Raw genomic sequence first — 24,245 nt, 5'->3', positions numbered from 1 at the left:
GACTTTTTGTAATTTTCTTCTCATTACATTCCTGACATCAGTTCATACACAAAGAGCAGTATCTTTCGGTTTCCTTTTCAGTTATAATCATTGTTTTTAATTTGTATTAAGGGTTTATTATGTGGGTTATTCTTTTGATTTATTATGCTATTGTGTAATTTCTACCTTGATAGTGGTGAGTAGATCCTTTACAAATACAACACTTTGGCATTTTGTAAAGTGGACAGAGTTGAAAATTGCTCATTGTGGAAAGTACTGTAAATCCCTGCTTGTCCAACAGCAGTGACCTAGTTTCATGATATTTGAATAGTAAAGTACGAACCAATTCACTGTATACACATGCAAAACATCAGGAAAACGCAGCTCATTCAGATGATCTTTTAAAGCACCGAGCTCTGCTCTCTCTCTCCGACTCTTTCTCTTTGTTTCCCAGTTTATAATAACAGTAATTGCTGAGAGCTGCGTGACATGAGCGAGGAAAACTAAAATACAAACTGACTTTATCCTGTGTCTGATTTCCATGTTAAAATATTGTGTTATTGTTTAGTTGAGACTGTTATAAATGTTGGGAAAGTCTCAACATTAACCCCGTTGTGGGCTGGGCCGACCTGAATCACATGGTTACAAATTTTACTCACTCATGCACTTAGCTGGGGCAGGCTTTAAGGTGTGTGTGTGTGTGTGCGTGTGTGTGTGTGTGTGTTTGCGGAGGGTGTGTGCTAAGGGGCAGAGCACAGAGGGACAAGGTGAGAGAGAGAGAAAGAAAGAGAGAGAGAGGCAGAGAGGAAGGGATGATGCACCTGTGCATGATCACCTGAGGAATAAGAGTAAAACAACACATAGAGACACAGGGAAGCTGGAGAATTAGTTATGATGGCGGAGCAGTTTAACATCTGAGAGACTCTCCTTCAACCAGCTCGTCGTCAACCAGGTAAGAAAGCACATTTGAGCACCTGTATTGTTTTGCATTCATGGATTGGTGAGTAATAGAGGAAATAATCACAACTCATTTATTAGAAAGTGGAAGTTTGGTTAATGATGGTTCTGATATCAGTGTAAAATCTATCAGATAAGTTAAGTCTGGGTTTGTTTTTTGAATCCCTTGTGTTTTTACATCCCATTAGTCTTGTAAGTTTATTCAAAGAAAATTTATATGCAGCTAATTTGACAACTGAAATGTATTTTAGATTATTTTACTCTTCCAGTGACGTGAGCAAACAGAATATTTTTGGCGTCACCTTGTAATTAAACATTTTTATGTTCAATTTCTTTATAGACCAAAGAATTGATCAAATATTTAAAATATAATCCATAGCTGGGGTATTTCAAGATGTGGCAGGCATTTAATATCTAATAATAACTTAGACTAAACTGAAACTATGTATGACATAACGATGAGGAAAAGCGTTTTATTTTTGATTTAACTTTTCCTAATTAGAGGAAATTTGAAATGTCCCTAAGCTAAGTCATGAAAGTGACATTTGTGGACTTTACGTGTTATCAGAGTTGTTGATATAATGTCCAGCGATAAGCAGAAAAGTCTGTGACTCTACTTAACGTACTTAACGCCTCCAGATCCTACAATTAAAAGAATTACAGACATTTACCATCATCAGTCAAAGAGCAGCGGAGGGCTCCTCATCACTCATTCAGTTTTGCTGTTATGGGTCAACAGTGAAACTGGCACAAGGGCCGAAACCTGAGAATCTAATGAGCCTTCAGCTCAATTATGAGGGCGGCGAAGTTCTCGGTGCCCTTGGGGCTTCGTCTCATTGTGCTGCTGGAGAGTCTGTGCAGCTGGTTAGTGATTTCTGAACGTGGCCACAGTGTCCCCGTGCCTCTGTGATCTCTGAGCCTTTGCTGAGCAGCCCACACTCAAATAACAGAATGCACGGTAACTTATTAAAAACAACTATGGAGGGCCTCCTTTGTGTCAACAAGGCTTTTTGTCTCAAAGGTCAGATCTAAGTCAAACATGGCACACTAAAAGAAATATGTGTGCATATTGTAGTTTATGTTTTACTTACTTAAGACTGTGTGAATGTGCTGCTCAATTAGTTTGTTCTGCAGAATCCTCTAAATTAAAAGTCAACATTTCTATGCAAATGCTGTGTAAATGTTTGTCGTTGAGCAACCTGCCTTCTGTTAAAGACTAAACACATCCATGTTTCTGAATTCAGATAATAAAGGAGGACCTCAAAATCAGTGCTTCGATTGAAAGACTGGGAAACTGTGTGTGTGACGGCTGTGTCAGAAACGATTTTACATCATCAACACTGGACCGAGAAATACGTTCAAGTCCAGACAAATACAGAACAGAGCTGTTATGTAACAAATACTCCTCTAAGTGTCCTTAGATTACAGCTTCAATATGGCAATCCAAATCATATCAAGTCAACAAATCAAAAATCTCATCCATTGTTACCGACAGCGTGTTTCTCTTGAACCTTTGCACTGCTTGTTCATGCCAGGTGCTCCACATCACATGGCTCAGATAAGAGTAAGATGAGTGTTTCTGCAAAGGGCATGGACTCTTTATTTGCATAGGCGCTTCATGATAAAATGCCCACACAAAGGAGGATTTGTGTGGTTCTTTCCTTCCTGTCAGTCCTCATAAAATAACTATTGTCGTGTCTATGAAAGTCATAAAATCTGTTTTATCAGGGTTTTATCAACATACTATTTGTGTTTCAATTGTGGTTCCAAGCTTAAGTTTAATTCACATTTAAATGTGTTTAATATTTTAATGCAGTTAGAAAAAGGATTTACATAATAAAAAAGATTCTAAATGTTAAAAGCATCATGTGTAATTTGCAGCAGGAGAATGTCAAACTAAATTTATTGACATCATACTGTACACTGATGAGATGAACACAAAATGGCAAAATCACAGGACAGACATAAAATAGACACAAAATGGTTCCAAGTGAGAGAAAAAGTACCACAAACATAGACAAAATGACAACAAATAGACCTGAAATGACCTAAAAGACTAAAAGAAGTGATTCAAAACAGACAAAGAAATCAGGCTCGGTTGGTTTGTTATTCTTTGAGTCTGAGGGTCTTATAGAATAGAGGTGGGGGCCTTTTTCCTGTCTCACTCATTTATCACTGTGAATTGATGTTGTCTTGACCTCGTAATTGTAATAATGTAATAATTAAAGCTAATTCAAGCATGCTGCCTCTTTCTAGAGCTTCTGAGCGATCAATAAGAGTGGATGTAACTTTTTTATGCAATACAAAGCAGGTTTATTTCAGCATTTCTAACAACAACAGCTTGATATGAGTTGGAAAAAGTAAAAAAAACTTTATTACATTTGTTTAGTATATCAATAAACTGATGCAACACGAAAGTCCAATAATCATTTCTCTGGAAACTGATTCCAGCAGAGAGGCTGAGAGTCCCAATAACTAATATTATTCTTGTTGTGTGTCTTCATGCATCTATAAAGTTGAATTACTGCAGCAGAAGTCATATAAACAGATAATCCCATTGTTGAGTGGTGATGCTGACACCAGAGTCTCCGTTTGTCTGCTGTTATATAACCGTGTTCCCGGTTCATCATTAAGACAGCAGCTTGCTTCCTGATCACTTCACAGCCTTTTTCTTCTCACTTCATATCAGATCACATGAAAGAGACAGAGGATACTGTTCAGATGCTCATTAATTTATCAGCTGAGAGCAAAGTGTCAGGTGTCGTCCATGTTGGATTTCACCTCCTAATGAGGGAGATGAAGCCATGTACGCAACTAAAATAGAAATATTCAAAAACAATACTGAATAATGTTTAAGAGGAAAATATCTGTGAACTGATCATATTTCTCATTTATTTAATGTTTGTTGGGGTGGGATTGGTCGTTATTGACCTTGGTCCACTTACTGTACATGTTCTGGAGCTTTTAGCCACATATTGAAGGAGACTTCAGTGGTTTTACAACTGTCTCTTACGCCCTTTTACCTCCAACTGTCTTGTATGCACCCGTTTGTACAATATTTCTGGCTGCCTGTACATTCATTTTTAATATTTCTTTATTTTTTATATAAAATAAATATTTACTGCCAACAAAACATTTACATTTAACAAAATATTTATTATGGAAAACTTAATTTCTGGGTCCCGCACTGAAAAAAGGCACATTAAGAAAAGATTATGTAAAAAGGTGTAAACCTCTTTTAGAATATAAATACTTTTTTTAATAGTTAGTGTCTTTTGACTTGTTTGTAACCATCCCCATTTCACTGCTAGAGAATGACAAAAATTGGGAATATACTTTAAACTTAAATAATACATTAATTATTCTCCATAAATGTATTATATTCTTCATAATAGTTAAATTTAATCAGGCTAACTTGTACTGGAGCTTCATCATAACCCTTGTTACCACCCCTCTAGCAACGCCCCTGAATATGACCTTCACAAGTGGCTACTGGCCGGTTCACGATAGCAACTTAATCTCTTTATGAACTTTATTGTCCCAGTGTGTTTCAAGGAGACTGGTGAAACGTCAGCCAAGGAGGAACCTTCCTCCAGCTACTGCTGAACTGTACGCTCTGTGTCCCTCAGGTCAGTCCTCCAGTTTCTGTTGGTGCCATGGCTGAACCAAGCTGGTGGAAGCTGACCTTCTCCCGCAAGAAGAAAGCTGAACCGAAGGTTCTCTATGAGATCCCAGCAGAGTATGGCAGCAACACCGGGAACAAAGCCCACACAAGCAGTAATCCCCCTCCAGACCCTATGGACAGCCAGTTCAATGCCAGACTGGAGAAGATAGTCGATAAATCTGCCACCAAGGGCCGCCACGTCAAGGTGTCCCACTCTGGTCGCTTCAAGGAGAAGAAGAAGGTCCGTGCCACCCTGGCTGAGAACCCAAACCTGTTCCCGGAGCACAACCTCAGTGATGAGAACCATAAAAAAAAGACAGATAAATAGCACACAAGCTCCCAAAACACACATACTTGATCACATATGTGTCATATATCAGTGTCACATGTATAAAAGCTTTGACGGTGGCTACAAAAATATATGCAAACACAACCATGTTGCACTAAAACATGCAGAGAGATAAACACTTGTTACTATGCAACACACCCATGTCGATACTGTAACCAATGGAATCACACCAATACAAACAGCTGGTATCAACCATTACACATTCACAGAAAGAGACGTTTCCTTTACTCCTGACTGAACACACACTCTCAATAACTTCTGTTGTTAAATACTCAATAATTGTCAGTTTATTAGATAAACCGAGCTACAACTAATGCAGTTATTCATGATTATTATATTTAGTTTTGTCTATCCAAGCATACTAAATTAGTTTTGGTGTTCCTAATAAACTGACAACTGAGTGTATGTCTTAAAAAATCACAAGGACAAATCTGCCCTCATGCATCTTCATCCTTCATTGACAAATAACACTACTGTAATTTAAGGTTTTATTTTTTATTGTTATAGTTGTAGAGTTTTGGAATTAAACCTTGTTTTTTATGTCTTTTCAAATCAATCAAGAGACATATGTGCAGCTAAAGCACAGTAAATTTTTATTATGACATTTATATGACTAAAACAAATAGAGGCTTGATTTTGTTGATGTGTAAAACACTGTGGTTCTCCACAAAAACGACAAATTAAAAATGCTGTTTGTATCATCTCCTCTGGAATCCTACGTATTTTTTTGTCTTTAATAGATTTAAGATGATGTATTAAAGGAGTCATTTGCAGACAGGTGCACTGGTGAGTTATTTGAGAACATGTAGCTTGATGATTTCAGCAGCTTAGCGTGTTTCTCTCAGTGACATCATTCTGTTAACTTAATGAGTTTATCCCACCTGAACCTCTGCCTCCAGGCTGTTGACATGGTGACAGTAAGCAGACACTGACATTTGATAAGACCTCAGGTCTTTTTACCTTTGACGACTGATATCTAGTCACTGCTGACACCTGCTGGGCCTCAGTTTGAAATGAAAACTTTATTAGTAAACAATAAACAACAATCTCAGTTATACAGACACAGATGATATTTGGCACAAATATCAAAGGTACACTGAGTTCATAATAAACATCAACTGTGAGCTGCATGAATTATTTGGCACCTTCTATTATCGTTGCATATTTTCCTTTCATTACCTTGAAATTAAAAAGGTATAGGTGGTAAAGGAAAAAAACAGTGTTCAGTTGTTAAATACACTTCAAATTAATGAATCATAAGTTGTATTAGCAATTAGACGCTCATAACAAACAACACATGATGAAGAATGACTTCGCTCGGTGGTCACTTTATGTGGTGCACCTGTACAATCTGTTGTTCTACCTTTACAAATGTATAATGACATCTCATTTATTTACATGTGAGAAGAGTAGTAGTCCAGTACGACCATTCACCACTAACTATAAGCTTAATGCTAAGACACATCTCTGAATGGATTATTAATTAGTATAAGTATTTGACAGAATTAAAAAAATACTGATGTGAAGCGTTTTAGGCAGAACTGTTATATTTACATTAGACTGTACAGGTGCAGCTAATAAAGTCATTATTTATAGAGTTTATTTATTTGGATTTAAATTCTTCCTTCGTCAATCAGCATCTTATACTCTTGACTCCCAAAACTTTGTCTCCATTTCCCCTTTTAAATGACTAAATGACGTTCATTGCTGTGTGAACTGTCTGGACACTCTGCTACTAGGTACTGATGACACAGTTAGTGGTACAGATTGTGCTTTAGGAGAAATAAGACACAGCTTCCTCGTCCTAAAGTTCACCGCAGAATCACCAACAATAATGCAAATCATTAATTAACAATAACAGGTGGAGTTCGCCTCAGCTGGTGCACGCTGTGCGTTATGTAGCAGCAGGAGCAGTTTTCTGAAGTTTCTGATTCACAATCAAAAAACTCTTACGTTGGCTTAATGTGTTGCTAAATTAAGAACAACATACAGGTTATATTCAAAGACAGCACAGTGTTTGGCCTGTTGATAAATCCTACACAGCAGCACCTAATCAATCAACATCAAATGGTTTCTATCATTTTTAATCAATTCTTCTCACGGAGACAGTCGCTGGTACACCCAGCCTCCCTCTGCACCGTACTGAAACTCTCCCAACCCAGACTCTCCGTCCTTCGGCTTGGTGAAGACGATGCGGTCGTGAAGTCTGTTAGTCTGACCCTGCCAGAACTCGATGAGGTAAGGCTTAACGATGTAGCCACCCCTGTTAGAAAAACATCACACAGGAAACTTAGGAGTCTAAACCTGCATTTAAGCCCCACTGGTCTATATTTGCCTTTGTCTGATCCCAAAAGAACAAAGTGCGTCATGCTTCAGAGACAGATGTGACAGTGGGATTCATTTTCTCATTTAAGTTTCTGCAAAAAATCTTATCCTGCAAGGAAACTGTACCAAAAGCATCATTTTAAGATTTTACACTTTAACTAAAGAATGAAAATTAATTCTTACCAGTAATCAGGCATTGGCACCTCCATGTCCTTGTACTTTTCCTCCAGTTCTGCATTTTTCTGTCTTAGATACTAAAACAAACAACACAGAAAAACTGAGCCTGCTGTATTTATGCATTAACTACGCAGCACAATATAGTTGGTTCTTACATCTCTGTTAGGAATGGGAGTGCTTTGTCGGCTCACAACAGCTCCGATCTGGCTGCTCTTTGGTCGGGAGTGGAAGTATTCACATGAGCTCTGGTACGGGATCCGCTCCACTGAGCCCTCGATACGAATCTGTGCATTAAAATTAAAATTAACATTCAACATGGAAAGATCTACTGATGTATAAGACAGACACTGGTTGCTGTACCTGTCTGTTTAGGGGTTCCCAGTAGAAGACTAGACATGCATATGGATTGCTCTCCTGCAGACAAAGGACAGGTCACAGGGGTCAAGAATAAAAAAAATCCTACAAATTTTCTTCACTAGTTGTCTTTAAAGTATGTGTGGGGTACGTAGGGATTTTCTGAGGGATTTAAAATCACCTAAGGTCACTGCAGGTCGAGAAAGAGAGAATTACTCACCAGCTCTGAACCCTTTCTGCTCTCGTAGTTTGTAAAGAAACGGAAACCTTCATTGCTGTAACCTTTCAGAAGGACCATACGGGCGGATGGACGTCCGTCTCTGTACAGACAGAGGTACGACCGACATTAGACTGAGAAACTGAAAACAAACCAGCACTTTTCATTTCAAGTTCTGCTTGTACTTACTTGGTGGCGGTGGCGAGGCACATAGCGTTGGCCTCTCCGATTTCCGGGCACTTTGTGGCTTGATCAAACCAGCTCCCAAACTGCTTGAAAGGATCCAGAGACGCAAGCTGAGTCTCCTCAAAACACTGTGAACAAAAAAATGATTTAATCAATACACACGTTTTACTCAGTGTTAATAATAATTATAGTAAAAATAAGTATTATTAAGATCTCCTGAAGGCCAAAACATTTACATTTAGTAAATTTTACATTTACAATTAGCCATTTACTAGACGCTTTTATCCAAAGCGACTTACAAGTAGGGTACTGTACCATTGTTGTAATGGTAGGCAGGGCAGCGTGAGGAGGTCTTGTCTAAGGACCCCTACTGGTATGACCTTCATTGGTTTAGTTTAGTGAATAAAACATCAGGGGCCTTAACAAATCTTTACCTAAGATCATTGATACAACCATGTTCACTGTCTTTTTCAGGATTATCATGGTCTTAGCCATCATTTATTTTTGAATTCTAATAACAGAGCGTGCAAACAAAAATTAAAAACAACATCTGGGGAGCATAGAAACAAAGATACCTGCTTTCTGCAACGACAGTACATGCTGCAGATCGTGTGACTGATTGAACTTAATGTTATATCATCATAACCTTGCAGTTGCACAGACTGGACACTGGATCAAGTAACAAGACTCGGTTTATTCTCATTCTTATTATTAAGCCTTTTGAATGCTACGCACCTCTTCCTCTGCCTTGTATTTCTTCCTCATGTCACTCAGGTCCATGCTTCTACTGCCGCTCGTTGACTTGCTGCAGAAACTCAGTGTTAAAGCTCTTTGTTGACTCACAGTCAGAGAAACGAGAGACGGAAGATTTCTACCGAATACACTAAAGGACCTCAGTGAATTCGTACTGAGCATGCGCCACATGCTTGTCAACCTGGCGCTGACGTCACTGCGCAGCCTCTCTTACGTAAAAACAAACGTTACGTCAAACGTTCTGTCATTTTTAAAACTGAACCTAGAAATGTAAGAAACACATTTTCACGATTAACAAAGTGTTGCATGTATAAATATCAGTTCAAACTTTGTGTAACTAGCTAGTTAGTGAAATATGTTTTACGTCTAGCTTAGCATTTGCTAACTTTACTAGCCTAAAATCAAGTGCAACATTTTTCCGTGGAAATTTACGATTTTTTCTGGTTAAGCTAGATTTAAATTATGTAAATTGATTTAACTGAAGATCAACTAACTAGTTAAATTAGCTAATAAGTTCAACAACAATCCTACTGAGAAAGACAGTTTATTTGTAAATACATTTTTTTTCCTGCGACCTTTAACGTTAAGCTCACTGAGCTACATTTTTTTGTACATATCTCTGACGACGTTTAAAAGGATTAAATTGGGGTTTTCCAGCTCATAACAGATGTTATTTTACCGTCGCTCTCACATGTAGTGACGATCAGAGACGAATCAGCGTGCCGAGCGCTTCAAAACATTTACGACACTTCCGGTTCGAAACACGGCTTTGAAGCCTGTATCTAGGCGACCGTGTCACGTGGTTGTGTCGCGTTGCTGCTGTCGTCACTTCCTGCACGCCTTCCTGTCAAACATGGCTTCGACCTTGTGTATGAAGTTATTGCCAAAACAGGGTAACGTAGAATCAATTCTGCATTTTAACTTTAGCCTCATGTTTGGAGCGAGTTCCTATTTTGTTCCCCGTTGTTCTAGAAGTAGCCAAACTCAGCAGCATTAGCTGTGTTGCTTAGTATAAGTGTTGTTAAGTTAGCCGGCGTTAGCATCCGGCCCCTAACATCCACTGTAGCTTCTCAGAAGATGCTAACCAACTTTTATTTACTTTCAGGATGGCTTCCCCTCACACAGAGTGTCCGGCACGGCTCCAAGGCTGTGACCCGCCACAGGAAACCGATGCACATCCTCAAACAGAAGCTAATGGCTGTTACACAGTACATCCCGCCTGCAAGGGCCGCTCCTCCGGGCGCTTATCCGTCCCAAACCAAACGAGTCCAGGAGGTGAGTTAACATCCATCCCCATTCTCGAGTGTGTGGACATTTAAACATTACACCCATATGTGATTGTTCTAATTACATATTTAAATCGTAAAGCTAACCTAACCCAAACTATCATAAAAGGATTTTAGACACATCACATCATATAGAAGCTCCAATGTTTGTCTCTTTCTGGTGAAGTTCACTGTTTGGTTTTGCATCTTTATAATTTTTGAGTTATACACTTTTGTAATGTGCCCATAGCTCTGACTAAATTGTCAGTAAATCCTCTTCTTTCTGCTGTTTTGGTAGCTCCACTGAAATCGACCTCTGTTCCACTTGTTTTAATTTTTAGGATAATGGTTTGGTGAGACTCATGAAGAAGGATTTAAAGACCCTGTTCCAGGATTATAAGATGCTCGCTGTGGTCCAGGACAACGCCAGTAATGCTGAGGACATGCTAATTCTCAGGCACAGACTTCATAAGCATGGCATCACTGTCAAGTCCTTCCCCACTAAGGTAGCGCTAACATAGTAGTATTTACAGTAAAAGCATCAAACAGGCTGATTGTGTTGCAGGTTGTAGTTCTTTCTCTCATATTATTTTCTACACTGAAACAAAACTACAAAATGAAACATACTTCATTTGCAATCTTTGCAGATTTGTGTGTTTGTTGTGCTACTTTTTACCGACCTAATACGGGGAAGTGCACTTTAAATGAGACCTGGGCTGAAAATGCTGTATTCAGTGTTTTGTTTTGTTTAGCGGAGCACCATCAAAACCGGCTGCAAGAAAAGATAAATGGAGGAACATTTCATATAATGCAAGGCAGTTTATTCAAAGTACTTTACACAGGCAAAGAACATATAAAATTAACATTAAAAGCAAGGATAAAATGAAAAGAAAGTATAAACAGACAAAGGTAAAAGGGAGATCAGAAGCACAGCTGTAAGTTAATCATCAGTTTATTCTTTCGTTCAGGTGATTCATTCGTTCCTGAGTGACACCGTTTACTGCAACATGGCTCCACTGTTCATCGGTCCAACCGTTATGTTTGTTAGCAAAGAGCCGAAGGTGAAGGAGATGCTGACAACTCTCAGGTCCAGCCCGCAGATGACACTACTAGGTACGTTTATCTTTAATGGCTTTGTATGAACAGGTGATTATAAAAATTAATATAGACACATAAACTGCATGTGTCAGACAGTATTGTAGAACTTGAACTTTCACTTCATGTCTGGTCCTGATCAACATTTAAACACACATTAGAATATAAAGGATATTTATATTTTGTGCTTGTTAACGTCACGTGAATTACAGATTCAAACATTAGCTGCACTCTTCACCTTCTGCAGGAGCCTGCATAGACAACACGCTGCTGAGCGCACAGGGTGTGGTGAACTACTCCAAACTGCCATCGGTCACTGTTGTCCAGGGCGAGCTGGTCAGTGGACTGACAATGCTGACTTCTAACACAGCCTCCATGCTGCAGCACCACCCGGGCCACCTGTCGGCTCTGCTCCAGCAGTACATCAAACAGCAGAGCCCAGACAGCAGCGCAGAAGAGGCCACGTAGAGGTCTAGAGAGCACTTGGACTGTTTGGCTTGACTATTTGCAGCTGCTTGGAATGATGGGGGACTGAGTTGAATGCACGTTTTTAAAATCTGATTCTGTTCAGTTGAGGAATTTTTTAAGATTGGAAAATCTGCAAAAAGAGGATTTTGCTTATCGTGCAATCTTAAAACATCCAATGGAGCTGTTTAATTAGCTCTGAATTTGTTTAAAGGCTCCAGTATGCATTCACCAGGAGGAGCTCTGTGGTTTCTGTGAACGGCGACGTCTGCAGACTTGACTGGTTTCCGTGCATCTCACCCTCTGTGTGGAAGTCGTGGATGGACATTGTCATGTTGTGTAAAAGATTCCTTTATTTAAGGAAAAATAAATGTCAGCTGAAAAATAAATGTGAACTGAATCTCAGTCAATCACTTTGGTTTAGGAATAGCATGATTTGTTAATCATGCTTCTAAATGTTGAGTTTGTCTTTGTAATGTTAATTAATTAACCATTTAACCATTTATTTTGCTCAGTTAATACTGTACACTAGGCTTGATACAGCGTTCAGTACTGAATGGAGACATAAGTGGCATCATAAAAACCGCTCCAGCCAAAATAAACACAAGTGGTCACAGATCCTGATAGTTAATCTGCAGATTACAGCATGTTAATCTGGGTCAATTAGTCTCTTATGGCCTGCTTTTCTGTGTGACGTTACTCAGGCGATACCACGTGTTGCTGGAGAAGAATAATTGTCTTTTGAGTGTTTTGAGGGAAAAGTGCGTCATATTACTGGATTTCAAGATAAAATAATAAACAGATTTATCCCCAAACACTTAATTTAGACATTTACCATAAAAACCACAACTGAGAATTAGGAACATATAGAAACCTCTACTTTCCCTTTAAAATACCACATTGTTCTCAGTGCTGAAGGCTGAGTTACCCGATGTGTCAAGTGAGTGGAAGTTGGCTAGATTTACCCTCCACTACGTCCCTGCTAGACTCTGTAATTCCAGCTAATGCGGATAATGACCAGGACACGTTGTGCACAGCGCGCTGCTCTCTGTGGATTTGGAGGAAGCTCCTGTCACCCATCGACTGAGAGGGCACGGCTGGTGGGATTACGCGGTCAGAATAAGTGATTATCTGTGGAAGTAACATGTAGTCTGTCTCCATGTTTTGTCCTCGATGGGAACAGGTGAAATGGTGATTTCCCTGCAGTGTCTTAAACACCAGACTAGACTTTTACTGGATTTATCAGTGGACTGCAACAGATGATGAGAGTCGGTGGTGAATCCCAGGTAAGGTTTCTGTCTTGCTTCTGCACATTAACCCTAAAAGACATGTTTGTGTTTGTTCAGGTTTAATAAAACTGAATCGGTGAAGTTATAGTATTGTACATATTGTATTATACAGTGAATTATGGCGCACACACAGTGTGGCTGCTTGTTTATAATGTAAAATAAAAAAAACTGTCAAATGTCAGTTTCTGTTCGCTGGGGCAGTGACATCTTAATGGGCTTTAAATAAGAGCATGTGCAGCCCTGGATAGTTCACAATGGTCCCAGTCATCTAGTAACGATGTCGAAATAAAAGACCATTACCACTAAAATATATATCAGTAGCGCTGCCCCGTGACTGTGCTCTACCACACATTTTTCCAGGTGATATGTTTCCTACAAAGCAGCTGAATCTTATTTAGAATTACCAGCATACAGCACTGCATCATTGTGCTTTGATAAGTCTGTAAATTCCAGTTTAAATGTTCTGCCAATTGATTAAAGTTGGAAAAGGCTACACACACTCATTCATAAATGTATTTCCCTCCATTGATCCACATTTTATTGGCATTTTATTCCAAAGCAGTGATGAAAACTGTCATAATCTCTACATCATAGCTCCATCCTCTGGCATGATGCGGTTTAGTGAACCCATCCTTCACCTTGGCTGACACTTGGTCGGTTTCCAGTGCCGCGTAATGAGCTCATGATGACTCTTCCATCAGTGTGTGTATTATATCTCTCATCTGTTCTGTGCCAAACATAACGAGGAGCTTCAAATCTGAAAGAAGTTCTTCTCTTCAGTTGAAACTTTGTAGGAACAAAAACGTTTTTACTCGTGTTTCTTCTTGAAGAATCGAGGTCTGAACCTGCAAATCCCTTCATCCTGTTTCCAGCATCTCTGAGCTCAGTTACTCTCATCCTCTCCTGCTCTTACATAACAGCAAACCGGGCTGGTTCTGCCCAGACTGACGATGATGTTACTGATTCTGCAGCCTGTGAAGCTACATATAGTTTAATAGTGAGTCTTTACAAAGAGAAGCACATGTTGAATTACAGATAAGGAAAGTCTCAGTGGTGGAAAGTAACTAGATACATGTACTTAAGTACAATGAGATCATGTAATTCCATTTGACTTTACCTTCACTCACCTGTGGTTCATGCTGCATTCACTGGCTTATTGGAAAAAAGAAAATCACCCCAATTCATTGTAAATATGAATCTCTCAAAAGTAAATTTACCTCATTACTACATTATTAGTGGTTGAAAGTCAGTTGAATCAAGTATTTTCATATATTGAATTGAGTTTTTCCATTTTAATATTTATTCTACTAAATGTTTGTACACTGCAGGTGTTTGACAGCTTTAGGTACTTTGCAGACTACGACATTTAATCAACTACTAAATTATGATTTATTATAATTTGTTTACATAAAATGTTTCAGGTTGGCGCTAAATTTATGGCACAGATACAACATTAGTGATATTAAGAGAATGTTTCAACATTTCTAATCCAATGATTTCACATTTTTAGTTGGGAGCTTTTCCGTTTTTGCAAAACTTTGCACTTTCCCTTAAGAAAAGTTTCCACTATACAACTTTCACTTGTAATAGAGTTATTGTTCAGTTTTTATCAAACCAATGGTCAAGTCAACATTTTTATACCTGCTGTCCTTTTATGTTGTGTCAGTGCTCTCTGCTTTAGGATTGTGTTGCTAAAAGCATCCTCTGAAAAACCAATTAAGCAGAGATTGCTAATCCTCCTTGCAGGCGGTTCTGGCCCTGGTGTCACATACGTAGCAATTACATCAGTTCGTGTAAATAATACTGTGTCCTGTGTTGTGTTCTGTGTTGTGTTCTGTGTTGTATTCTGTGTTGTAATCTGTGTTGTGTTCTGTGTTGTGTTCTGTGTTGTAATCTGTGTTGTGTTCTGTGTTGTGTTCTGTGTTGTGTTCTGTGTTGTATTCTGTGTTGTATTCTGTGTTGTGTTCTGTGTACCCGCTCATGCACCATATAAAACTACATTTAGATGAATTGAAACATATTCATTCCTTATACGGCGGAATTAGACCAACAGAGTCTTATGTTAACAAATTAATCAACATTTATTCTGTATTATACCAAAATGACACCACAGTATGTCTTGCCGGCTGTTAAATTAGAGGATGTTAACGTGATTTTTTAACCACTCTGCTCATGTTCAAAAGATTAACAGATTATTTAGTGACACAGCAACCACATAGAGGAAACTCTTCATAATCTGCTCCTGTTATGTCACAAACACGTTACAAAGGAAAAGCTTAGTGCTCCGTTACATCATTAACATCCTTTTAGTTTAAATGCAATTTCTCTACATGTTTATTTTTATTACACAGGGAAAAGTCAGCTTCAAAGTTTGACTTTCACATGTTTGATTATCAGATTTCTAGAAATATGACGTATAAAACTTTGCATATTTGCATGTTAAGTGTCTGAATTTGAGCAGCAAATTAGGAGCCAATAGATGTTCAGATTAGCTTTACATTTCTTTAATTAAAAATATAAATGTTATAAATGTTTATTCTTGGTAAAGAGTCTTTGCTACAGGGCTGTGACTCTTTTTCTTTGTATTAATTTACAGATTAATCCCTTTGCATTTAAAAATCCTAATAAATATTAGTTGCAGGCCCCTCAGTCCAAATATCTTAGATCTATATTTTTTGTACCATTGGTCCAAAACCCAGATCATTTCAGTCTCATACATTAAAGCATTAATCTTGTTAATAATCCCATTCTGTCATCGGCTAATCCTTCTCCTAACTCCTTCTGACATTTCAGGGGTCTTTTAGCAGATTGCAGAGGATCTCTCTCAACAATCAGACGATCCCGACCTCAGGGGGAATCTGACGTCTGCTCTGCTCGTCATGGATTCATTCGGCTCGTCCCTCAACCGCAGTCATTCGCTGGCGAGTGGCCTGGAGAAGACTTCGCCGATGTGGAACAAACCATCTCATTCTCGGAGCAGCAGCACTCTGTCATCTCGCCACTCCAGGCAGGTGAGTCACACGTCAGTCAGGTGCTAAATAAAGGAACTGTAGGTGCATATACAGACATTATTATTCTGTCGAAACACCTTCATCTAGGTTAGGTGTTCCTCCCTCCCTCAACAACGAAATTACTTTCCATTTTCCCACTCACATATTCTTCTTGTACATGCTGCCCATAGATTATCAAAGACTGGGAGGTGGTTGATGACCCTCATGTAGAAATGCACACAGGAGGCGACAACCCTCAGGAGGTGACCACTCCAGGTCTCTGTGAAGGATATCTTCTCAAGAGGAGGAAGTGGCCGCTCAAAGGGTGGCACAAGGTGAAGAAATGATCTAGTCGGTCATTGTCAATGCCAAGACAGATAAATAAATTCAGGTTTTAAACACACAATGTTTTCCTCTTTCTTTCAGCGATACTTTGTCTTGGAAGTAGGGATTTTGCGTTATTCCAAAAATCAGCAGGACGTAAGCAAACATTACATTTTAAAACTGCATTTTTCAAATATAAGTGAAAACACTTCAACTTACATTCACTAATTTCACTATATTTTCACTAAAGGTTTCCAGGGGCAGAGTACAGGGCTCCCTTGACGTTAGTCGTGCTGTAATGTCAATAAATAAGAAATCGAACCGGATTGACTTGGATGCAGGGGACATCCTCTATCACATGAAGGTAAACTGCTGAATGCTGCTGCTGCTGTTCTTAACTAAAAGATGCTATTTAAAATAAATAATGTTAAATGATTTTCTTTCTCTCATCAAGGCAAAGAGCCATGAACTCTTTTATATCTGGGTAACCAAGCTACAAGCTCACCGCCTGTTCAAGAGGAACGAGGCAGCCCACCCTCACAGCAGCCTGCTCCAGACTTTGTCCCATAGCACGGTGGCTGAACACGCTCAGAGAAACGGAGAGTTGGTGACTATCACTAGAACAACGAGTAAAGCATCTTCATAAGTGATTCAGAGATTCTCAGAATAACACGGCCCTTTTTACTCCATTCGTATTAGCAGAGTTCTGCAGGATTGATGGATTCAGCTACAGGATCAGGAGTGCTGCCGTCAGCCAACACTGCTGTGAACAGCAAAGTTTCAGCTTGGCTGCAGCAAAGTCACGACCCTGACACCTGTGTACAAGGTATTCATCACACATTTAGTATATTTTGACTCTTAAAATTGAAATAGATGATTTCCCCCATTCTTGGTAAATAACTTTAAAAATGCTTGATACAACACAACACACAGGAAATGTTGGGAAACTACCAGAACACTGTCTGAAGATATCGAGCTGGAAAGTAGTAAAAGAAGAGAGTAACATTAGAAATATGCAAGATGAAGACCCTTTCAAGAGCCAGGGTGTATCGCTCACCCTTTAATTCCTCATAAAAACCTCTATAGACATGTTCTTTTTCCCCCCAGAGCTGAACCGTTGCCATTTGGACCTTTCTGAGATAAACCGCTTAATCCAGCGACTGCAGGCACTGGAGGCAGGTCAGGCGTTCACAAACGGAGACCTGCAGCGAATCATCAGCATCCAGGTAGCCTGCTGCTGAGTGTGGGACTGTTCATTCAACAGCACCATCACAAAGATAAAGAAATAAAATGATTTATTATAATGTTTCCCTGCAGAATCTCTCACTAGAGAAACCAAAGAAGTCAAAGTCGGGGAAGATGTGGGGCCACTCTCGCACTCTGTCCAGAGTGGAGGCGCTGGGAATGGTAAGAATGGTCTGTACCCTGCTGTGTCCATAGACGTTTGAATACTGATGTGTTAAATGGATTTGTATGTGCATTTCACATTATTTAGTATTACAGATTTACACTAATTGGAATAATACATGATTACTGGGAGTGTTTTTCACATATTCAGATTTAGCATTGATACAAACCAACCCTCCAGTAACATGTTGGGGTCTTTCTTTAATCCAAAGCCTATTCGTGGGATTACTAAATCGGTGAGTCGCCAACAGGCAGAACATGAGACAATTTTATTCCTAAAAATAACTCAGTGTTCTGCATTTTACACACAGTAGCACATCCTGAAAGTCAGTTATAACAGCATGGAAGAGGTTTCAGGTTAAGAAGTTAGATTTTTCCATTTTGTTTTAACTGAGCCGAATGTGGTCTTTCTGTGCGTGATCCAGCTTTCTGTATTCTCTGTAGAGTTCCCCTTATAAAGCACTCAGTATCCAGAAACCTGTGCATTTGCAAAAAAACAAGACTTGTAGAAAGCATTAATAATTAAACATGTTAACCTAAATGGTAGCTGCTAGATCACTAGTTCCCAACCTGCTCTTCAAGTGTCACCCTCCTCATTTCTGTCTCAACAAACAAGTGTGAAAACAACCAAAGCCTCTAAAATCTGTTTGGCCTCCCCTCCTATGTGAAGGGGTTTTAAATTTGTGTCTAAAGCCTTTTAACTTATTTAATTTGCCACCCTTTTTAAGCATGTGCCAGAGTCTGACTACCATTTCTGTCTGCATCCCTGCAGACGTGAACAAAGTGGCCTGTTGAGCTGAGTACAACGTGGCTGTAGAGCCCCGTTTCCAGTCTTCATGCAAATTATCTGCTGACAGTAGCTTCATTTATCAGTGGAAGAAGAAGTATTAAAACCTTTAAAGCAAGTAGAAGTACCAATAATAACGACAATGTGTGACTGGTTGAAGTTGAACTAGTTTCAGCTTCATAAACTTTTAGGTGGTTTCATCCGGTGACTCCTTTTTCCTTATGACCTCAGTTCCATTATAACAGCAGCAACATATATAGTGCTGCCTATATTTACTTTTTCTCTGCTAAACCAGAGAATGAATCAGTCCTCTCCCTCCTCTGTCCACCTCACAGCTGTCCTCCAGTCACCTGAGCAGCTCGTCTCACCTTGGTACATCAGTCCCCTCCATCCCGGACTACGTCTACTCTCAGCTGTCCCCTCCTACTGCCTCATCGCCTGAGGGCAAGAAAATCCAGCAGGATATCTGCACCATGTCACTCCGAGGTCAGCTGCCATGAGATGAATACAATAAATAATAATAATCAGTCAATTAATAAACTGACAACTGAATCCATACATATAGATACAACAAATCGAGTGGGAAGATGTTTCCTTTCATGTTCAGAGACTGAATTCTGATGAAGCTCGTCTGTACTTATCCCCTTCAGTACTCGCTTCTCTGAAGTCCGTTCATGAGACTCTTTCCCACGAGAGGCAGAAACTGCAGGAAATCTGGGAAACTAACAACATCCATCAACATCAGTCTAACACGTTAGCGGAGGTAAGACCCCTGCAGTAGCTGTCAGCTGGGTTCTCTGGGACATTTCCCTTTGTAGGTGTCTAATGGAGGGTCTTCTGTCTCTTCTTCCATCGTTAGCCTGCAGCTGTGAGGTGTCCATCCCACGGACCTCCTTCAGTTGCAGATTCTGCTGCAGAGTATTTTGATGCCAGCGATGACATCCTCTGTGGTAGTTCCTCTGAGGTGTCCGATGAATCAGGGCTCAGTGATGGAAGCACCACCAACTCTGAGCCAGAAGAGGGGCACGGTGGGTACAAATAGGAAGTTTCTTGTACCTGTTTTTTCCTTAAAAGAAAACTCCAGTGGCCTATTTGCTACAGTATTTTCGGTCTTGATTAGTAACATGATTAAGATAAAGTCCTGTTTTATTACAGCATCAACTACTCGCAAGTACCGTGCCAGTATTTCCAGGACTCCTAACAGTGTTGTACCAAAGAGCACCGGACGCCGAACTACGCTGCCTGCTCACTGTCCAGACAACAGCCACGTGGGCCTCATGGCTATCCTCTACAATAACATAGGCAAGGAGCTACAACTCACACCTATCTGTGATCACATACACTTTATTACTCAAGGCAGCTTTCTGAGGCTTTGTACAATTGTCCTCAGGTAAAGACCTGGCTCGAGTGTCCATGCCAGCTCCTCTGAATGAGCCAGTGAACCTGCTGCAGAGACTGTGTGAGGAGCTGGAGTACAGCGAGCTGCTGGACATCGCCAACAACACGTCCGACCCCTACCAGAGAATGGTACGGCTGTTTTAGGAAGAGAGATGGGAAACAGAGTCAGCACAGTCTGATGGACATATTTATTATGTGGTCCAGCAGCTAGTGGCTGCCAGTAGCTGGTTCGGACTGTGGTTGTGCACCTTGCTGCACATGCACTTTAGTGTTTCCTGTGCTGGTTCCTCCTGTGAGCTCCCAATAGACTTTAAGTTGGGATGATGTCGTGAAAATAAAATTCATATTGATGCTTCAAACTAGCTCCAGTGATAGGTGGCTGTGTCTAGCTAGGTCAAATTTATCTTTTAGTACCAGCCTGAAATACATTCATCTATTATATATTATGTACTGGAATAAAAAGAAATGATCTTTAAATGTTTTGTGTTTAACTTTTGCAGGTCTACATTGCTGCCTTTGCTATTTCTGGCTACTCCACTGCAACATTCAGAAACCGCTACAAGCCCTTTAACCCTGTGCTGGGGGAGACCTACGAGTGTATCAGTGAGGACCGGGGCTTCCGCCTGATCAGTGAGCAGGTATCCCTGGGTGGGGTATTAGATTATCTGACCCTGATAACCTCCTGTTGATAAGTGACTGGTTTAGTTAGGGAGCTCAGCCTCAAAGAACGTAAAGTAAAGTTGCCACATGTATTTATGACAGTTCTATAGTACCAGTATCTTATTTTAAGAGATGTGTTTATCTGATGTTTTGAGTCAAAGAAAATAAATATCAGAAATATGGTGGACATTTCTTCAAGCCGCCATGTTGTGTTGTGTACCTTAAAGTTTAATTAGGAATGACGTTATTAAATGTCAAACACAGATGTGACCAATATATGAATATTAATGATGGCTGCATTGCATTTATTGGATTCATCAGAAGTTCTGTCGCACCTGTGATTTTGTTGTCATGTCTGTTAAAAACTAAAGGTGAACACCTCCTCACCTTAAAGTCTCACAACAAAAGTGTAAAAGACAAATAATATTATTCTGTTTGCTTTAGTTTCTCTTGTTTTTTTCCAGGTCTGCCACCATCCACCCATCTCTGCCTGCCACGCAGACTCAGAGAACTTCAGCTTTTGGCAAGGTGAGACTGAGTGATGTGTGCTGTGTCTCAGTACTCTGATTTTTACAATGCTTTAAGAAAGCCGCTTCTAGTCCTGACCTGCAGACATTAAATATCGTCATCAGCATGTGTTTCTTTTCCTGAACAGACCAGCGATGGAAAAATAAATTCTGGGGAAAGTCAGTGGAGATTCTACCAACAGGGATGGTGAATGTGACTCTTCCAAGGTAAACAGTCATCACAGATTCACAAAACTGCTCGAGTTCATGGAAGAACAGCAGATATTCACATTGGAGAAGCTATAAATGTTCAGATATTTACCTTAATAAATGACTTTAACCAAACTTAAGTTGCCAAATGTTGGTTTGTATCCAGGTATGGAGACCACTATGAGTGGAACAAAGTAGTGACCTGCATCCATAACGTCTTCAGCCAGCAGCGCTATCTGGAGCATTACGGGGAGGTCACCATCCGAAACCTCAAAAGCAACATCTGCACCTGCAAAATTACCTTCGTCAAGGTGAATGAAGCAGTTTTATACGCTGCTGTCAGTTGTTGTAGTGGTTTTTGTGAGTGACCTGGTTTTTCAGTAACTTCTTTTAGCACTTTCTTGACAATGAGATTATTTTATTGTAGTCTCGATACTGGGGTTCGGATTCCAACAAGAATGAGGTGCAGGGCACAGTGCTGGACCAAAGTGGGAGCATCATTCACCGGTTTGGAGGTCTGTGGCATGAAGGCATCTTCTGCGACACTCTGCCGACTCCAAAATGTGTCTGGAAGCCAAGTGAGTACACGAAGACTGTTTACTTACTTAAACCTGTTGTGAGTCTCCCTGGGTCACGTGTCGTAGTTAATCAGGCTGATTTATGCTGTTTTAGAGCTAAAAGGTTTAAAAAAGTCTACGGAGAAATTATGAAACACTTCTTTTGCCAAAATGACTAATCAGCATAAATCCAGGTGTCACGTTTGTGCAGCAGCTCACCTGAGAGGCCTTTGTCCCCCCACAGATCCCCAGCCAAAGGATTACCTCCTGTATTACGGCTTCTCCACCTTCGCCATGGAGCTGAATGAACTCACTGCAGACTTGAAGCCTCTCCTGCCTCCTACAGACACTCGACTGCGCCCAGACCAAAGGTGAGCAGACATGTAGATGTTGTTGTAAAATGGACTGACTGTCCAAATAAAAAATCCATTGATGGAATAACCTGGTCATTCAGTGTATCCATGTAGTCAGCTGACCTCATTCTTTGGGTTTATAACCCTGCTGAACCTGGACCTGACCAACTGCAGCAACCCCAGATCATAACACTGCCCCCACAGACTTGTACAGTAGACATTAGACATATCTGCTTAGTTAAATCCAGGTGGTGACTTTTGTTTTCGATGGGCTTTCTATATTAATGGAGTCACTTTTTCCCTTGTCGCAGGATGCTGGAGGAGGGAAAAGTGGATGAAGCAGACACAAAGAAAGACGAGATAGAGGAAATTCAGAGGGAGCGAAGGAAAGAGCTCGCCAAACGGGGTGAAGAGCACATTCCACGTTTTTTTAAGTAAGTTTCTTTCTTGTAAAATCATCATAAAATTACAAAAATGTGATGATAATCATTTGCTTATAAAGTTATTAAACATTATTATTAGTCTTTTTATTGCTTCCTTGTAGTACTTGATGAATATATTTGATTCTGATTTTAACATTATTTTCCATTAGGTTCTAATACTAAGCAGTGAAAATATAAAGACATTTTAATGTGGTTGTAAACAGACACCCTCATCCCTTAATTATAATTTAATTATAAGTGATATAAAAAATAAAAAAAGATTTTATGTTCTCTGTACATAATAAAGATAAATAACAATGTTGATGAACTGACACAGAACAGGAATTAAATAAAATTATATGTGAAAAATAAAAAAATATATAATAAAATAAATTTCAATTGATAACTCTGACCCCTTGGGGGCGCCAGAGGATGTCTCACCTGAGGCACCATAATGTTTAGAAGAGAGACAAAAGGTTTTCTTACCAACTTCCTGTAGTTATACACTAACTCTAGTAAAACTAAGGTTTCTAAAAGTCAGTGAAGGTTCTCAGTCATATATAAGCGCAGTTATCTTGAACCTGATCTTCTCTCTTCTTCCTCTCTCCATGACTGAGCTTGTTTTTCTTCTTCTTCATCTCCAGGAAAGCCAAAGACTCCTGTGGACGGGACGTGTGGTTGACAAACGGCACCTACTGGAAGCTCCGAGAGAATCCAGGTTTTGCTAATACTGAAAATCTCACTCTGTGGTGAGCGACGAACAAAAACACAAGAATGAGGATGAAGGATATTTGGGCAGCATATATGATCCGCTCGGAGAGACGTGAAGAGCGGAGACAGTGCTTCTGGTCTCACCTGTGACTGGCTCATGGGAGCCCTCAAATGCTGAATGAACTTTCTAAACAAGATTAATTTTCTAATACATTTTATTTCTATATTTTTTAGATAACTTCACTTGACAAATACATGTTTATACTTTTGAGGATTTCACTGGTGTTTGCACAAAAGACTGAATGTGATGCACACCTTGCAGGTCAGGCCTCGAAATGAACTGTATGACTTGTTGAACTGGAGGTTTCCTGTCAGATTAGTGGGACGCCTATTTTACTGTAATAGTTTATTATATGCAAATATTCAATCAAATCATGTTCTCCTCCCACCCAGCGTGCATTCTGTTTAAATGTACTGAAGTTAGTGCTGGATTACAACCCATGTGAACCAGCCAACGGCCCCAGACTCACAAAGGGGGACATCTGCATTTTGTTTGGACTGATGCACCAATAATCTACAATAAAGAGAAGAAACTAATCTACATTTTAAAATCCCAGTCTGTCAGATGATGATGTGAAAACAATGTGAGCATGTTACTCTGCAGCTTTCTTCGACTTTATGCAGCTTTGAGTGAGTTTATGGTCTTTAAACAACTTTCACCCTCCTCACGTTCATATCGGCCCAGAGAAGTACTTTTAGTTAACAGAGAAAAGAATCTAACTGATCAACTACAGACAACAAATTAACTTTTGCTTTGCTTTAAGGTAGCTGTAAGTTAATTTAGT

General features: G+C 39.7%; 4 protein-coding genes across 5 annotated transcripts; 3 read left to right on the top strand and 1 right to left on the bottom strand.

Moving 5' to 3' along the window:
• The first annotated feature begins 755 nt into the window (after nucleotides 1–755).
• Nucleotides 756–5,571, top strand: prr15lb (proline rich 15 like b). The gene is made up of 2 exons (XM_026350680.1): nucleotides 756–931; nucleotides 4,566–5,571. Exon 2 carries the CDS (start codon nucleotides 4,593–4,595, stop codon nucleotides 4,926–4,928), a length of 336 nt encoding a protein of 111 aa, XP_026206465.1. The 5' UTR covers nucleotides 756–931; nucleotides 4,566–4,592; the 3' UTR covers nucleotides 4,929–5,571.
• Nucleotides 5,572–5,952: 381 nt separating this feature from the next.
• pnpo (pyridoxamine 5'-phosphate oxidase) lies at nucleotides 5,953–9,706 on the bottom strand. 2 transcript variants are annotated; one of them, XM_026351990.1, is made up of 8 exons: nucleotides 9,653–9,706; nucleotides 8,944–9,223; nucleotides 8,212–8,336; nucleotides 8,026–8,125; nucleotides 7,812–7,865; nucleotides 7,607–7,735; nucleotides 7,458–7,528; nucleotides 5,953–7,212 (listed from the first exon to the last, which is right to left on the bottom strand). In XM_026351990.1, exons 2-8 carry the CDS (start codon nucleotides 9,130–9,132, stop codon nucleotides 7,047–7,049), a joined length of 834 nt encoding a protein of 277 aa, XP_026207775.1. In that variant the 5' UTR covers nucleotides 9,133–9,223; nucleotides 9,653–9,706; the 3' UTR covers nucleotides 5,953–7,046. The 2 variants fall into 2 exon arrangements, with proteins under 2 accessions (XP_026207775.1, XP_026207774.1); XM_026351989.1 differs by having other exon boundaries at nucleotides 9,641–9,699.
• Nucleotides 9,707–9,763: 57 nt separating this feature from the next.
• mrpl10 (mitochondrial ribosomal protein L10) lies at nucleotides 9,764–12,181 on the top strand. Its single transcript, XM_026351991.1, has 5 exons — nucleotides 9,764–9,854; nucleotides 10,067–10,236; nucleotides 10,568–10,732; nucleotides 11,195–11,339; nucleotides 11,569–12,181. Exons 1-5 carry the CDS (start codon nucleotides 9,815–9,817, stop codon nucleotides 11,787–11,789), a joined length of 741 nt encoding a protein of 246 aa, XP_026207776.1. The 5' UTR covers nucleotides 9,764–9,814; the 3' UTR covers nucleotides 11,790–12,181.
• Nucleotides 12,182–15,954: 3,773 nt separating this feature from the next.
• Nucleotides 15,955–23,442, top strand: osbpl7 (oxysterol binding protein-like 7). Its single transcript, XM_026351586.1, has 22 exons — nucleotides 15,955–16,086; nucleotides 16,257–16,400; nucleotides 16,492–16,545; nucleotides 16,640–16,753; nucleotides 16,844–16,996; nucleotides 17,089–17,215; nucleotides 17,497–17,615; nucleotides 17,707–17,796; nucleotides 18,009–18,032; nucleotides 18,919–19,069; nucleotides 19,234–19,346; nucleotides 19,443–19,611; nucleotides 19,739–19,885; nucleotides 19,974–20,110; nucleotides 20,482–20,619; nucleotides 21,106–21,169; nucleotides 21,297–21,375; nucleotides 21,524–21,668; nucleotides 21,785–21,935; nucleotides 22,159–22,285; nucleotides 22,579–22,701; nucleotides 23,334–23,442. Exons 1-22 carry the CDS (start codon nucleotides 15,955–15,957, stop codon nucleotides 23,440–23,442), a joined length of 2,610 nt encoding a protein of 869 aa, XP_026207371.1.
• The last annotated feature ends 803 nt before the right edge of the window (nucleotides 23,443–24,245 follow it).

The sequence above is a fragment of the Anabas testudineus genome, chromosome 19, assembly GCF_900324465.2.
Source record: "Anabas testudineus chromosome 19, fAnaTes1.2, whole genome shotgun sequence".
Lineage (NCBI taxonomy): Eukaryota > Metazoa > Chordata > Actinopteri > Anabantiformes > Anabantidae > Anabas > Anabas testudineus.
This window is presented reverse-complemented; position numbering and strand designations above follow the sequence as displayed.